The 16,453-nt window shown below is 63.0% G+C and overlaps 4 protein-coding genes across 4 annotated transcripts; 3 read left to right on the top strand and 1 right to left on the bottom strand.

The window, feature by feature from the left end:
• Positions 1-1,426: 1,426 nt before the first annotated feature.
• On the top strand, positions 1,427-4,709 carry DCS_01797 (ribosomal protein L24E; the record flags this gene model as incomplete). Its single annotated transcript, XM_040799128.1, has 4 exons — positions 1,427-1,766; positions 1,863-3,011; positions 3,801-4,496; positions 4,558-4,709. 4 exons carry the CDS (start codon positions 1,427-1,429, stop codon positions 4,707-4,709), a joined length of 2,337 nt encoding a protein of 778 aa, XP_040660011.1.
• Positions 4,710-5,170: 461 nt separating this feature from the next.
• On the top strand, positions 5,171-8,101 carry DCS_01798 (uncharacterized protein; the record flags this gene model as incomplete). Its single annotated transcript, XM_040799129.1, has 2 exons — positions 5,171-5,230; positions 5,798-8,101. The coding sequence occupies 2 exons, from the start codon at positions 5,171-5,173 to the stop codon at positions 8,099-8,101; spliced, it is 2,364 nt and encodes a 787-aa protein (XP_040660012.1).
• A 1,045-nt stretch (positions 8,102-9,146) lies between these two features.
• DCS_01799 (uncharacterized protein) lies at positions 9,147-9,837 on the bottom strand (the record flags this gene model as incomplete). The annotated part of the gene is made up of 2 exons (XM_040799130.1): positions 9,147-9,644; positions 9,691-9,837. The coding sequence occupies 2 exons, from the start codon at positions 9,835-9,837 to the stop codon at positions 9,147-9,149; spliced, it is 645 nt and encodes a 214-aa protein (XP_040660013.1).
• A 3,669-nt stretch (positions 9,838-13,506) lies between these two features.
• DCS_01800 (casein kinase I hhp1) lies at positions 13,507-14,937 on the top strand (the record flags this gene model as incomplete). The annotated part of the gene is made up of 2 exons (XM_040799131.1): positions 13,507-13,518; positions 13,825-14,937. The coding sequence occupies 2 exons, from the start codon at positions 13,507-13,509 to the stop codon at positions 14,935-14,937; spliced, it is 1,125 nt and encodes a 374-aa protein (XP_040660014.1).
• Between the last annotated feature and the right edge of the window lie 1,516 nt (positions 14,938-16,453).

A 16,453-nucleotide genomic window follows, 5' to 3' on the forward strand; every position in this document is an offset into this window, starting at 1 on the left:
CGATCGCACCGGACGGTCGTACGCTTCCAAGCCACCTACCTACCTACCCCTTGCCACCAGAGCTCCAGTTGAACTTTGATCGGCTTGCCGCTGGGAACCCGTTGCAGAGGGAGGGGAGGGGGGGTGCGGCCTCGGGACCCCACGGCTGCCGTTGGGGGCCGCTGTGCGTGGGCTGGTGGCCAGGCGTCGTCGTGCCTTGTCTTGCCTCGTCCTCTCGTCGCCTCGGGGCTTCCCTGTTCTGCGGCGCTGGTGGACCAACGGCAGACGGGCGACCATGACGGCAGCCGCGCTCTACCCTGGTCCGCTGGCTAGCCCCGGCTCTCGAATTCCTCATTGGGCAGCTGCCCCTTGGAACTTCGTGCCCTGGTTCCCCGGTCGCATTGTCCATTGGCCATTTCATCACAAGCTCGCATCCCTGTCACGTTTCTTCCATGCGCTGGCGTCGTCGTCCCCCACCCCCGTCCTCTTCTCTCTTCCCGCCACGCTTTGGGGGTCGGACCCCCGTCGCTCCCGGAACCCCTAGGCACCCCCTGCCATCACGCGTCCCTGGGTGGTGCCCGCAAGTCGTGAGGTGAGGACCAGGTGCCTCTTCCTTTCCTCGGAAGGCCTCCCCTCGCCCCCCCCCCCCCCGGTTGCTGGCATTGTGTCAGCGACCGGCATCATCGAGGTTTGCGTTCGGCGTCGACGGCACAAACTTCTTCGTCCTATGCGATATCGTCCTCGCCGGGTACTTGCCACCTACCGGCGATCAAGGTCACTGCCGCTTCCTGCGAGTGCGATGCACGCGATTGTCGCATCCATCCCGCACATCAGTCCGAGTACGAGTACGTACGTTGATTGTCAGCTCATCATCGCCCGCCCACACCACACAACATGGCTTCCCTGCCATGGTTCCGTCCCCGTTTTGCCTTGGGATCAAATATTACCTCCTTCCCTGCTCCCCTCCGTTCGCGCCACCACCCCCATCGTCCTCCTGCTCCGGCACCTCTTTGATCCTCTCCTCTCCTGCCCTGGCCCTCGAGCCGTGTCCGGCCACGAGCGAGCGCTTGGTCTCGACGATTTGCTTCCGACGAACCTCTCTGCTCCCTCCCGTCTCTCCCGTCTCTCCTCTCCATTGCTTCGGTACATGACCGCCGCCCCCCCCCTTCCCCCTCCCCCCCTCCTCCCCCCACCCCTGCCACGTCGATGGCAGTTGCGACAAACTCGTCCTGCCCGTCGCTGTAGTAAGCAACGCAAGCGGTCTCCGTCCGGGGCCCAGCACGCCTCACCCGTGCGATCCCAGTCTTCTCGCCAGGGGCAGCTCTCTCCACCGAGCTCCCCGGCGAATACCGGCCAGGGGGGCCATTAAAACACCAACGCGTCCTACTTCGGACTGTTTTCCGTGCCCGTTTACGCCATACTCCCAACTCAAATCAATGTCTTACTGATGCATCTCGTCTCTATGCAGCATCATCCCCACCATTCGCAACCGGGTCCTCCGCCTCCGCAGCACCTTCATCACTCGCGACCGCCGAGCATCGTTCATCAGCAGCACCACTCGCAGGCTCACACGCCGCAGCATCAGCATCAGCACCAGCAGCATCAGCATCAGCAGACGTCCCAGGCGCAGCATCACCAGGGCGCCTACTCGTCAACCCACTCGCTCCCGCAGGCGTACCAGCAGACGGGGAACCAAGGCGCCGCGAGCACCCAGGACGGCTTGGGATACTACAGCCATCCGAGTCCCTACAGCACGCCGGGCGCGAATAGCGGGTACACGTCGGCCGGTAAGTTGGCCGTCGGCCGGCACCCTGCCCCCCCCTCCCCCCTCCCTCCCTCGCCCTCGGCCGCGACGCGTTGCTAACGTCGTCGTCGCTCGGCAGCCGACACGTCGGACATGATGGCCGCCGCGCAGATGCCCCGTCCGCCGTACCCTCCCATGTCATACCACACGCCCCAGTCGAACTCGCCCGCCTCGGTGGCCTCCCCTTCGCAGCACGAGCAGCACAGGGGCCTGTACGGCCAAGCGCCGTCGCAGCACCTCCAGCAGTCCATGTACTATCCTCAGCAGCACTACCAGTCGATGCCCCCTCACCCGGCCGCGTCGCCGTACGCCCAGCATGCGCACCACCCGCAGCAGTCCATGACGTCGCAGCCGAACATGATGATGTCCCACTCGGCACCCCAGAACCAGCTGACGCAGCACGCCGCGCAGCACGCCCAGCCGGGCATGACGAGCAGCCCGCGGCCCAAGCTCGAGCCCCAGGTGCCCGTCCAGCTGCAGAAGCAGGCGCAGTCGTCGCCGATGCCGCAGGCGCAACATCAGCACCCGCACCAGCAGCACCCGCACCAGCAGCACCCGCACCCGCACCAGCAGGGCGCCCCTCACCTCCAGAGTCCCGGCAGCCAGGCGGGCGTCAACCCCAACGCGGCCCCGGGACCGATCCCCGCCACGACGCCGCTCGTCGTCCGCCAGGACGGGAACGGCGTGCAGTGGATCGCCTTCGAGTACTCCCGCGACCGCGTCAAGATGGAGTACACGATCCGCTGCGACGTCGAGTCGGTCAACACGGAGGAGCTTTCGCCCGAGTTCAAGCAGGAGAACTGCGTCTATCCTCGAGCCTGCTGCCCCAAGGACCAGTACCGCGGCAACCGCTTGATGTACGAGACGGATTGCAACAGGGTCGGCTGGGCCCTGGCCCAGCTCAACCCGCCCCTGCGCGGCAAGCGAGGCCTCATCCAGCGCGCCGTGGACAGCTGGCGGAACAGCAACCAGGACCCGCGACTCCGAAGCCGACGAGTCCGTCGCATGGCCAAGATCAGCAACCGCAAGCAGGCGTCGTCTCCGCTTCCCGGCGCCGCTCACATGTCGGGGCCTGGCGGGCCGTCGGGGTTGTCGACGGCGCCGCCGCTGGGTCCCGGCGCCGCCGCATCCATGGGCAAGCCCGGCCTCAACAGCCTGGGGCAGCAGATGCACCACCACGCCGGAGGCCACGGCGACGGAGGCGCCCCGGGCGCCGCAGACGAAGTCGGTATGTTCCATCAGATGTGATTTGAATGCATGCATCTGCTGTTGCGTTTGTGCTGCTCTTTTCTTTTCTTTTCTTTTCTTTTCTTTTTTTTTCGGTTTCGAATTCGTCTGCGCCGCGACACCCTGCATTCTGCGACGTTGCTCCGGCCACGGCTGAGGCTGCCGAGCGGACTCTGTTCTCCCTCGTCACGTTGCCTCTCTGGTTGAAATACCTTCATCGCATGCTCCAAATTTTTTTTGCATTTCCGCAGCCTCTCTTCTCCTGCTCGAACGGTTGCTTTTGGAAACCCTCGGCGGTGCGCCGCGACGGACCTCGCGGCGCCGCGATTTCTGCGATCCCCTGGCGGCGGTAGATGAGTTGTCCATGCCCGCAAGACGCGCAACGCCCTCGGAACGACGCGGCCTGCTGCGTGCTTTGAAGGAACCCCTCACCTGATTCTCGCGCTCTCCTGTACATTATACGGAGGTGGCATTGGCAGGCGACTGCCGCTCCTGCCGGGCCTTGCTGCTTCGCATCGCTGCCGGTGTCGCACGGCTCTTGGACGGAGATCAGTTGCCTCTTGGCCATGAACGGCCGTACCCATTCGTTGTTGGCAGATTTTGATGCTCTCTTGGAGAGAAGCCGTTGTTTCGGGTCGAGGAAATTGAAAATCGAGACCTCTGCCGAGGCGTGGCTTCCGCTCCGACGCAAGCCTGCACGCGCTCCCGTCCATGTTCTCGTCTCCGCAACTACGTCGCGTCGGTTGTTGCACCGTCACCGGGGGGGAATCTGGCTAACTTGTTTGTTGAGGCAATGGCAACTACGAAGATCAGCATCACCACCATCAGCCTCCCGCGCACCCCGGCCAGTCGGGTGGCGGCGACGACGTGAGACAAGCGCACATCTTCACGGGCTACACCGGCGGCCAGGGCTACCCTGCGAGCTCCCAGGGCGGACCCATGTCTCACATGACGCCTCGCGCCGGGGACGCCATGGCGGCTCGGAACCGCAGCCGAGCCAACGCGGACGAACCCGAAGGCCTGTTCCCGGACATTCCGGAGGCGAAAAAGCGCAAGTTCATCCTCGTCGAGGACAACGTGCGCGGCTCGCGGCTCCGCGTGCGGGTCACGCTCGACGGCGTCGACACCAACGAGATCCCCGACAGCTTCCGCAAGGGAGCCAGCGTGTACCCCCGCAGCTACTTCCCCCGAGAGATGCAGAGCCCGCCGCCGAGCGCCATGGGCTCGCGCTTCTTCGCCGACGACTTCTCGGACGACGGAAGCCAGGAGACGGAGGGCCGCGAGGCCAACCGCCAGCGCGCCTCGAGACCTGCGGGCCAGGTTGTCAAGGTGACGGTGGGCAAGGACCAGGCCGTCGAGGCGACGGTGCCGCAGATGAGGAAGCTGAACCGCCACAAGGAGGTTCGGCTCAACGACCTCGCCTATCGCATGGCGTGGCTCCAGAGCCGCGTGTTTTCCGGCAGGACGGTGTTTCTGCAGCGAGCTTGTAAGTTGGACCGCGACGCCGGCGGGACCCGCCAGGGAGACGCGACTGACGGGACGTGCAGTGGACTGCTACCGCAACAAGACGCGCGCCGCCATCGAAGGCACCATGCAGGAAGTCGCCGCCGTCGCCCCTCACTTCGAGACGCGGGTGGGCAAGCGGAGATGGAGCGAGAGGAGGAAACGAGGCGAGGAAAATGCCGAGGAGAACGACTAGAGCGAAGGAGGCTGCCACGGATGCGTGATCCGTCGACACCGTGGCAGCAGTCTTGGCCGGAGCGTGGGCGGCGTCGTCGAGACAGCACGCGTACCGACGGCGGCGAGCTTTTGGATTCTAGACGATTGGAGAAGAAGGAGCCTAGGGTGAGGAGATGGGTTTGCGCACAGTTTGTTTTGTTCCACCCGCCGCCGGGTCGAATTTGGTTGCGGGCGCTACGTTTTTGTATATCAGGAGAGACGGGAACGTGGACGCGCAATCGATACGGAGGCTATATTTGGCATATACAGCTATATATACATGCATGTACGAGCTCGTAGGCGCCGGCACGCCAACGCGGGAAGCCCAGGTGCAGATGGCGAGCAGACGACGTGCATTCCGGCTCGCACAGTTGGTCAACTGCCGACGAGTGGGCGTCGCTTGTTTGGCAGGACGATGATGGATGGCGAGATTACCTCACGATGCGGTACGGTGCGATGCGGTATGGCGCGGTGCGGTACGGTGCGATGCGATGCGGTAGGGTACGATGCTGTGCGGTACGATGCTGTGAATGTAAATAGCAAGCAGTACCCACGAAGCAACGTGTAGGTCGTAACTAGCACGCACCTAATTATCAGTATTGAGTTTGTGTGTCAGTACATACTTGTGCATGCAAGGACGGAGCACATGTAGGTGTACAGACGAATACTTGCAAGTAAGTGTACCTAACATGTACATGTACCTGTATGAGGGTACGTGTTCATGTAAGTATAAGTACTTACTCCGTACTTACTGTAGCTTCATCGTCGAGGCTGCAGACGTGGAGTCGGAAAGTGGGGCTAAGAGGCTGCTATCGATAGCATTGTACGAGGGAATCCTGGCTAGCAGCGCGCTAAGGCGCTAGTTCGTGCATCTTCCGCACTCGCCGTGTGGGTTTACGCTGGGGCGGGAATCGGGATGTGTGCGACGTGCAAGTGCCGTACTCGTCCGGAGTACTTGTTACCTACTTGTACTCCCTCATCCTCTTGACGTCGTCGTCGGCATCCGGTGCTGGCACCTTCTTTCAACGTCAGGTCAACCTCACCCTGACAGCAGGGCATCATCCATAGACGAGTTTGGCCGCGCGCGCAAGCTTCCCAGCCATCTGTCGCACGGAAATCCGCTTCTTCCTTCCCCTCTCCTTCTCCTTTCTCCTTCTCCTCTCCTTTTCCTTTCTCCTTCTCCTCTCCTTCTCCTTTCTCCTTCTCCTCTCCTCCTCCCCCGCGCTCTTCTCGCGGTTCTTGCCTCCGTCTCCGCGTTCGCATAGGCCGAACCGCAGCCAAGTCTCCCGTCCCGAACGGCTGGTTACCAAACCGGGGACGGGGCGTACGGGCGTATCGAAAACAGCACCACCAGGCACGAACCAGCGGGCGCTCGCGCTCGGCGTGAGGTTGGATCCGGATCGCCGCGACGACACCGACGACGGTACCGAGCGCGCGAGTTCGGGCAGAGCCATGACGGGCCACGGCTATCCCGAGGACAAGAAGCTGCCGCTGCCGCAGCCGCCGGCGCATCGGCAGCAGCAGCCGCTGCCTCGGAATGGCATCTTCACCGCGCGGACGTTCATCGCCGAGCTCGAGGCCGCGCCGCCGAGCGGAGCGATCGCATCGCCCGGCGGCGGGGTCGCCTTCGAGATGAGCGGCGAGCCGGCGCCGCAGCAGTCGGACGCCGGCGAGGAGGCCACGAGGAGGCCGACGCAGGCGGCGGATGGCGAGATCCCGACGCAGGAGCGGGAGGCGGGAACGAGCTCGGTGCCGTGGCCGTATCACGGACCGCCCATGGTCGAAAGCGACAGGCCGAGGGCGACGGTGTATGCCAAGGGCGGTCACGGCAAGGCCCCGGCGGATGCGACGGACGGATCGGACGCGCAGCAGGCGGGTCGACCGCACTCGGCCTCGATTTCCCAGGGGAGCGACGGAAACTCGACCGGGCCCGCCGCCGAGCAGGTCCCAGGCACGGAAGCGACAGCGGCGGCCATGTCGGGAGAGGGCTGCAACGCCCCCGAAGTCTTGGAGGCGCCGGGGTCGACGGAGGACTCGAGCCCCCCGTCGTACACGCCGACGTGGAACGGGCCTCCGCAGCAGCCGGCGGCGACGGCATCTGCCCAAGTCACTCCGGCGATCGGCGTGGTGAGCGCAAGCCACGGCGAATTTCCCTTCCCCCACACTCCCTTGGCCTCTCCGGGACGGCAGCATCAGGCGACGTACCGGCCCGATTTGCATCGGCAGAGCTCCCACCTAACCCCGCTGTCGCCGACGTCGGTCGTGGGCATGACGCCCATCTCGCCGATGCAGACGTTTCCGGCCCAGCCGGTGGATGTTATCTCGCCCGTCAGCTCGACGTACGGCATGACTCCGCTGATGGCGTACAACTCACCGCCAACCCCCGGCATGCCGTCGCCGTACCAGAGCTCGGCCGAGTACGCTCTTCATGCTCAACAGGCGCGGCCTGCGCTCCACGGTTCCATGTCGGACACGGGAACATCACCGCCGTTCAGCCCGGCCTCGCCTCCGCCATCGTACGCCTCGCACTTTGGCCAGTTGTCGCCGCCGCAGTCGCCTCCGCAGCCGGCGTATCAGTCACCGGCCGTCGGCACCTACCCGTCCCCGTATCCGATGCAGCCGTCATTCGCCGCGCCGTTCTCGGCACACGGGATGCCGCCTCAGCACGGGCCTGTGGCCGGACAGCACTTCCATCCCGGTCCCGTGCCCGCCGGTTACTACGGGGCCCCTGCCCCTCCGGTGGCGTATGCGGTTCCTCCTAAGCCGTTCTATACCAACGCCGGCCCGGTTCCTGTTCATGCTCATGGTCCTGCTCATGGTCCTGCTCATGGTCCTGCTCATGGTCCTGCTCATGGTCCTGCTCATGGTCCTGCTCATGGTCCTGCTCCGGCTCATGCTGCGGCTCACGCTCCGGCTCACGCTCCGGTTCACGCTCCGGTTCACGCTCCGGCTCCGGCTTCGGCTCCGACTCCGGCATCTGCTTCGGCTCCGGTTCCTGCTCCGACTTCTGGCTCTCCTTCTGCTTCTGCCACTGCCTCTGCCTCTGCTGCCGGTTCCGCTCCCGTGCGTTCCTCTTCCGGTTCCTTGTTCAGAGCATCCTCGGCCAGGAAGTGGCTCGACAAGACGAGCCTAGCGCTGGAGAACAGGCTGGAGGCCGTGCTGCTCGGAACGACGGGGCCCGCGTACCGGCCGGGACAAGGTCCGCCGCCGCCAGGGCCGCAGTACGGAGCCGGAGCGGGGTACGGCGGATACCCAGGCGGCGGGCAAGCAGTCGCCGGGCAAGCGAGCGTCGGGCAAGCGAATGTTGTGCAACCGACCGGCGGGCAACCGGCCGGGACGTGGGGTCCCATGTCGCAGCAGAGGCACGGCTGAGAGGTCGAGCAGAATCTCGAGCCCACAGGGACGTCTCGGTCCGTGTTTTCCGGGCGCAAACGTAAGACGCACGACCCCCTGGATTGGGTATCGGAGAAGCGTACACGTATCTCCTAGCCGGTCTAGGAAGCATTCGGTGCGTGCGCCGTAGTTTCGTTCATTGTTGACATTGTAAACGATCAAGGACATAGTGTCAGTAGCTGCAAAATACAAACACAGCGTTGGGGAGGGTCACGATGGCAACACGGCCCCTCTCCGTGGTGCCCATGGCTTCGAAGTTGTCGGCCGACTGCGAGCACGGCCAAGAGCGGTGTGTGTTCCGCACCCCTACCGCGTACAACGTCCACGGACGGTCGGCGAAACGGCTGGCATGGCGGGTAGGGAGGCAAGCCCCAGAAAGGCGTAGGTCGATTCGGAGCACCAGTTCGGAGGTTCGCCTCGGCCCTGCTCGGACGTAGACGGTCCGTCAGCATTCGCAGGACGGGCGGCAGGGGATTGCTGGCAGGGATCCGTAGGGACGGGCGGCGAGCGAGGCCGGAGAATCAAGGGGAGAATCCATCTCCGGACTGGGGGTCGCGCCGTCACGGAAGATGAGTGTCGTCACAGGCGGACCGTGGCGTCGGGGAGATGAAGGAGATGATTCCGTGTCGTTTGGTCGAGGCGAGTCAATGGAGATGGCCAGGAGCTGTCGATGCTTTTGCATGGCGAGTGCCTGTTCGGTTGCACCACACCAAGGGGCAACGTGATTGGCCGGGAAATGTACATGCCGGTAGCATATACGTGCGTACGTACTGTGCTTGCTCGCACGGAGTATACGTACGGAGTACTGTAATGCGCGTTACGAGTACGGATAAGTAAGTGTACAGTACGAGGATTCGTAGGTGGTGTCGCTTTGCCGGTCACGCTTGACGTACGACCACAAGCACACGTATGTGGCAGTCGGTCAGCACGCAAGCAGTACTTACTCCCTACTTGCCTAGGCGTGGATGGTTACGTAGGCGAACCCGTATCCCATACGTACCGGAAATTGCCAGAGTGCGTGCACCTACTTTGCTTGGTAGGCTCTCGTCGTCGCATGTGTCCTCTCCGTCGGCTCGGTCTCGATCCGGTCTCGACATCCGTCCAGGGGAGGGGAACGTCGCGAGGCAGCAGATGATTCGGCGACATGGGCACGGACGAGGGGGGCGCCTCGGAGGAGGAACGCTGCTGGAGTGCTGTCGGAGTGCTGTCGGGCCGCTGCTGCTGAAGGGAGCAAGGGCCGTTGGTTGACGGGCTGTTGGCTGTTCGCCTTGCCTACGCACGCAACGCACATGCGTTGCTCCGCAAGTGACGGTGAGCACATGTGCAGGAAGCCGTGGCCATGGTGCCAGAGCTCGCGGGGTGGTCGCAGAGCGGGAACAGCGATTGCCGTGGCAAGTACGCGAATCCATGGCCGTAGGAGATGGTCGTAGGAGATGGCCGTAGGAGATGGCCATAGGTGACGGGGAACATGGGAAGCCGTGGCCACGGCACCAGAGCCCGCAGGGTGGTCGAGGAGTGGCAACTGTGATGGCCACGGTCAGGGCGTGAATCCATCGCCGTGAGCGTACCCCGACCATGCACGGGTGCGAAAGTGACGGCAGTCGAGGACCAGCGCTTGTTTCATGGACCCTTGACGACAACGAGTGGCCGGCCGGGCCAGTGCACCAGAAGCGTATCTGCCAGGGATTGACGGGGCGACGAATGCTGTCGAACATGGTCGTGACGTGGCGAAAGCATCGGGCGAGGAAGGTGACGACGGGGGACGGGAGTCATGATTCGCTTCCCTTGCACTGGCACTCACCTACCTGCGGACTTGGGTGCCCATGCAGGCAGGCAGGCAGGCAGGCAGGCAGGCAGGCAGGCAGGCAGGCAGGCAGGCAGGCAGGCAGGCAGGCAAGCAAGCAAGCAAGCAAGCAAGCAAGCAAAGCGGCACGCATGCGGTGCGTCAAGGCAAGCAGCGAGGCAAACGGTAGCACCAGAGTTGACTACGTTGCGATGACGAACCAAGCAGAGTGCGCCTCCCACATGCAACAGGAATCAATACAGTGTGAGTGTACATGTATTTGCACTTGCTGCAGCACTTGCCGGATGTTGATACTATACTATCTGTGGTGAGCGAGCGTACCCAAGTAGTAGCTGGAAGGTGTAACAACGGCGGCGACGATGGCACAATGCAGGTACTAGGCACCTACTAACCTAGTACGTAGGTACCTACCTAGTAGTAGGTAGTATCCAGGTGCCTCCGGTCATTCAGTAGGTCTCAAGGCATATGCAGTACTGTGTGAGTACTTGACGCTCGGAGGACATGCGCCGTACCTGTTGATGCAAGTACAGTATTTAATGCGGTATTATGCTGCACAACTACAGTACTCGATACCTACGACTGTAGATGTACTCCGTACATGTAAGTAAGTAGGTACCTAGTAGTAGGTTAGTACAGTAGGTAGGTGTACCATCCACTGTTCCCGTAAGTAGTGGTACTTGCACAAGATTGAATCAATGTAGCATAATAGTACTCGTACAAGTACTTGTACGTTCACAAGTACTCCGTACTTGGGCATGCACATGAATGTCCCAAGTTAGTACGGAGTACTATTACTTCCTTACACGTGCACAAGGTAGATGTACTTATTGCACTCGAGTACATGATGCTCGTGCTGTACATGAACATGTACAAGTACCTAAGCACTGCGCAGTACTCCATACACTTACTTGTACACCTACATGGAAATGTACACCTCACCTAGTCCTCTGCCCCGACCATCCGGGTGAGGGGCCTCGAGGCTTGGCAGTTCATCCCACGTTCATGCCACACCGACGTCGACCATGCACTCCATGCACACGGTAGTGTAATTACTTGCTTTGCTGCTCAAGGCCTATGGCACGGAGTACTCGTAGAATTCGTCGACGAGAGGGAGGACAATGTGCCTGCAGGAATGTCCATCCGCAAGCTTCGTGCTCGTGTACGGTACTTGCCCAGGTACAATGTGCGCTGCAGGGACGACGCCCGCGAGACCATTCGACCCTCTACTTGTGGCTGGCGGTGCGCTGTAGGCACGCGCAAGAATGCGCCGTGCTGGTGGAATGAAGAATATTACCAGCAATGCCCGACAAGCTTCTTGACGTCGCAGCCGCCATGTCAGGTGCCATCCGCTGCTGACTCGAGCCCATGGTGGACGGACAGAGGCGTCCGTCACCCACTCACCTTTCCCGTGCATCGAGCTGGCCTCGATCGAATCAAATCCAACCCGTCAAGGACGGCGGGGAAAAGGCGCCCCGGTCGGTCGCCTCTCCGCCAGCACATGCTGGGGGTTGTTGCCTTGGCCGCGTCCCGAACGCTTCCGTCGTCACCACCACTCGTCAGCCGCCCGCCTGCCTCGCCTGCGACGCGGATGCAGCCGTGGCGATGCCTTTTCGTCTCACGCGGAGGAGCACCAGGCCGGCCTCGCGGGCTGGCTGGCTGCTGACCCGATGCCGTGACGCACCAACCAGCCGCTGCAAGCTGCGTTCACCCCAGAGCGCTACTAGCCTCACTGTGCCGTGCCGTGCTGCGCTGTGCTTCGCTGTGCTGCGCTGTGCTGCGCTGTGCTGCGCTGTGCTGCGCTGTGCTGCGCTGTGCCGTGCTTCCATGTGCTGTGACGTGCTGTGACGTGCTGCGACGTGCTGCGCCGTGGTGCGTTCGCCGTCTTGCTCGCCTTGCCTTGCCTCGCCTCGCCTTGTTCATGAGGCAACCGGAACCGGCGACGTCGCCATTCCAAAAGGCCACGGCGCCGCAAGTTGAGCGCTTGCGCGCCGTCGAGCCGGGCCTGAGAGCATGCACGGCCTGGCCACCCGTACTGTGCTCCTCGTCGCCGCCGCCATGGCCCCGCTGGCCGGTGTCGCTCCAAGGGCGCACCCGTTGCCTCGTGTGTCCGAGGAGCCCGCAGTGCGTACCTCAACTCCTCAAGGTTGGTCCATCGCATTGGTTCGCGCGCAAGATGCAAGCGCAAGATGATACGTGTAATGCTTGATAATACGGAGTACTCCGTAGTTGTGCATGATGTGCAACTGCAGTCCTGGGTACCGGTGGGAGTTGTGCGGTGATGTGCACAGCGGCTGCACACACGCACCCAAGTACAGGTACTTGCAGTTGTCGTCGCGCCCAACTTGCAGCCAAGAGGGCGTGCTGTGCCGGCACGAGCACTGCACTCGGGCCTCCGCCGGCAGGGGCGCGCCACGACAGCGACACGACGCCCTAAGTTGCGGCGAGGACGAGGCCACTTCAGCGCATTCAAGCGCTGAAGCTGCACCGCGTCGCCCCTCCCATAGTCGCCGACGACCGCTACCCCCCCAACCGCCGCCCCTCCTTCAGGGCGCGGCCAGCTGTCGAGGTTCCTTTTTCTTCCTCGCCTCTCTCTCTCTGCCCGGCCCGAGCGTCCGCCGGCTTGCATGTACCTGTACTTATTTATCCCTAGCCACTCTCTCCCCCCTCGTCTCCCTCTCTTCCCTTCCTCCTTTCTCTCTTCTCCTTGACCACACCTAACATCCCACCCCCCCCCACCCGCACCAACGCTCGCGATCGAGCATTCAGCAAGGCATCAAACCAACGCCCGTCACTCGGACCCGACAGTTGGCGCCTCTCGACCGCGAAACCCGGCCGGAAAGCGGACTTGCTCGCCGCCCCCGACCCAACAACCACGCGTGCCTCGATCGGAGCAGCGAACCTCGAGCACGATTGATCATCACCGTGCCTCGCCCTCCCGTCACGACGAACGGGGCAGCTGATACGAAACGAGCCTCCGCAATCCCCTCGTTGCGAGCCCTCTCACCGCCTTTGCACCGGCCAAGAGACCATCATCCTAGGTACGTGCGAGTACGTGCCTACCATCAGAGTGGCCGAGCAGTCGGTCCCGCAAGCGAGCGAGGAAGAAAAAAAAAGAAAAAAAAAATGCTCTTGCTTCCTACGTTATTTCCTTGCTTTCCCCCCCGTTCTCCTCCTCCCCTGCCTCGATGCTCCCTCCCTGCACTTGCAGCTGGCGGTGGACGCCCCGTCGGCGGCGGCTCTTCGTCGAACAAAGCCTTCGTCGCGCGAGCCGCCGGGCCAAAGGCTGATCCGCACCGAACTTGGACTGGTGGCATTGCTGCATTTTGTGGACCTTCAAAGCCTGCATGAGCACACCCCCCCCCCCCCCCAACCCTAGCCGCCTGCCATCAAAACGCTGTCCTTTCTTCGCACCTTGCCCTTTCCTGCTGCCCTCACCATCATTTCCCGCAGCCCATCGACCGTCGCTGACCTTGGGCATCGGCCAACTCCAGAACTCGTGCCTGCCAGCACCTCATCTCCATCCTGAGACGGAGTCGGCTTCACCCTCGCACGGTTGAAGCACTCGCAACCTCCCGCCAAGATGACCACAATGGTGAGCAACCCCGAACCCCCAGGCCACGACGCCGAGCCACGGCCATCACTCCGTCACTCGCTCGTCGAGCAGCCGCGACGTTCTCGACGGGAAGCGCGGGGCGGGCTTGAAGACGAAAGCAAACGATTCCCCTCGTCGTCTTCTTGTCGCTCGTGCCCCCAACGCGGCCTCCCTCGAGGCAACCCCCTTCGCCTCGCCCCCCCTTCCCTCCCTTCGGACCGGCCAGCCGGCTCCCCCATCTGCCAAACACGCTCGCTCGACGGATCAACCGTGCACGGCAGGCAAGGCTGACGGGACGTCATCTAGGATCTTCGCGTCGGTAACAAGTACCGCATCGGCCGCAAGATTGGCTCGGGTTCCTTTGGCGACATCTACCTGGGCACCAACATCATTTCCGGCGAAGAGATTGCCATCAAGCTGGAATCCGTCAAGGCCAAGCATCCCCAGCTCGAGTATGAGGCGCGCGTCTACAAGTCGCTCGCCGGCGGCGTCGGCATCCCCTTCGTCCGCTGGTTCGGAACCGAGTGCGACTACAACGCCATGGTGCTCGATCTCCTCGGTCCCAGCCTGGAGGATCTCTTCAACTTTTGCAACCGTAAATTCTCGCTCAAGACTGTGCTCCTCCTCGCCGACCAGCTCATCTCCCGCATCGAGTACATACACGCCAAGTCCTTCATCCACCGCGACATCAAGCCCGACAACTTTCTCATGGGCATCGGCAAGCGCGGCAACCAGGTCAACGTCATCGACTTTGGCCTCGCCAAGAAGTACCGCGACCCCAAGACACACTTTCACATTCCCTATCGTGAGAATAAGAACCTGACGGGAACCGCCCGCTACGCCTCGATCAACACGCATCTCGGCGTGGAGCAGTCCCGCCGCGACGACATGGAGTCGCTCGGATACGTCATGCTCTACTTCTGCCGCGGCTCCCTGCCCTGGCAGGGCCTCAAGGCGGCGACGAAGAAGCAAAAGTACGACCGCATCATGGAGAAGAAGATGACGACGCCGACCGAGGTCCTCTGCCGCGGCTTCCCCAACGAGTTCGCCATTTACCTCAACTACACGCGGTCCCTCCGCTTCGACGACAAGCCCGACTACAGCTACCTTCGAAAGATCTTCCGTGACCTCTTCGTCCGCGAGGGTTTCCAGTACGACTACGTCTTTGACTGGACTGTCTACAAGTACCAGAAGAACGCACAAGCCATCGCTCAAGCCGCTGGACAGGCCGTCGCCGAGGACGACGAGAAGGCGCGCGCCTCGCGCACCAACGCCGCCGCCGCCGCCGCCGCCGCCGGTGGTGCCCCCAAGCCCAACGCCATGCCGAGCTCCCGCCGCAAGATGCTCGAGCGCGGAGCCGGAGCCGGTGTCGACACGCCCGACACCAACCGCGCCATGGGCGGCAGCGATCGCATGTGAGTGCCAATCCCGGTCCGCCGAGCCCGTCGTCTCGGCCCGAGGGGAAATGTGCTGACGTCTATCCGCTGACGCAGTGGACGATAAACAGGCTGCGCTCCGCCGCCAAGGGAGTCGACCATACCTCTGGCCGCCATCGGCCGACTTGATTTTGTGACGCGAACCCGCACCGCACCGCACCGCTCGCCGGCGACGCCCGAGTCCGGGGCGTCGTCGGGACCGGCAGGAAACGCCTCCTCATCGGCCGCTATGGGAACTCGGTGGACTTGAAGAAGAAGAAGAAGCACAGCAAGATTGCACATTTGGAGCCCTTCGTCCACGAGCCCCGGTCGACGAGCCCCTTGTCCCTGCGCGCTCACGAGCCTTTTTTTCTATTTTCTCCTTCTCTCTCCTATCTCCTATCTCGCTCGCTCACTCGCTCTCTTTCTTTTTTGTTATTTTTCCTAGGCATCCCAGCATCTCGCCCTCGAGCGCTGGGTGCGTCTTTCTGCTTCCTTGCCTATGGCTCGGATGGCTCCGAACGCCGTGGAGACGTGCGTGGTGGCCGGCTTCCCCGCCCCACGGACGACCTCACGCCTTCGGCGTGCTTCTGAACGGCACGCCAGGTGATCTTCCCGTCGGGCCACCGCCGAGCCTCGACATGGTGGCGAAGCCCCTGCATCGGCCAGCCTGGACCGAGCCCGCCGCGTCGTCGGGGAGCGACCCCGTCGGCGCGAGTCGGACGCTGCGCGCGCGAGGCTGCCATAGGGGGAGCCGTCGCTCCCAAGCCAAGGCCAGCCAGCCCTCGCTCGTTTCCGAATCACCACCACCCTCGGCCAGGGCCGCCATTTCCTTGCCCTTTTTTTTTCCGTCATGATGCTGCAGCGCTTTGACTTTTGGACGCCTTTCGTCACCCTTTGGACCTGCCGAGGGGTGCGGCCTCCGGGGAGGTGTCGGAGGGGAAGGGGAGCGCCGTGATGTGGTCGCCTGACGACGGCCGGGATTCCCTCACGAGGCGGAGGGAGTAGCGGTCACGGGGCGAGGCCACAGGCTAGCGTGCCCGACCTCGTCGAGGCTAGAGCGATCACGGCGAAGCGATGGGCGGAAAGCCAGAGCGTGTGTCGAGCCGGTCAATCACTTAGGTAGTCAAATATTCTGTCGCGGCCATTGGGGAGTTGTCCTCTGTATAAATGACGTGCCACCCTCATGCGATGGTGGCCATGCGCGCCGTGATGCTCGCCAACCGGGGCTCTGTCGTGATCGCTCCAACTGGGTACGGCGAAGGCGAACTGCACTAATACGCCCTGCGAGCGCTGTACATTGCTAGCACCGATAGCCTGGGCACGAGCGCCTACAGCGGTGCCTGACCCCCGCCGCACCCCCAAGTGGCATCCGACGCACCGCCGACCGAGCCGACTCGACGAGTTAGTTGATACCTGACGGAGGCTCGCAGAAGGGAGAAACAGTGCCCTGGCAAGGCTTCTGCGTGTTTCGTAGTGGCAAGTGAAGATATCGATACCCACGGACAGGTCACGACGAC

Source organism: Drechmeria coniospora, chromosome 01 (assembly GCF_001625195.1).
Source record: "Drechmeria coniospora strain ARSEF 6962 chromosome 01, whole genome shotgun sequence".
NCBI classification, from domain to species: Eukaryota; Fungi; Ascomycota; class Sordariomycetes; order Hypocreales; family Ophiocordycipitaceae; genus Drechmeria; species Drechmeria coniospora.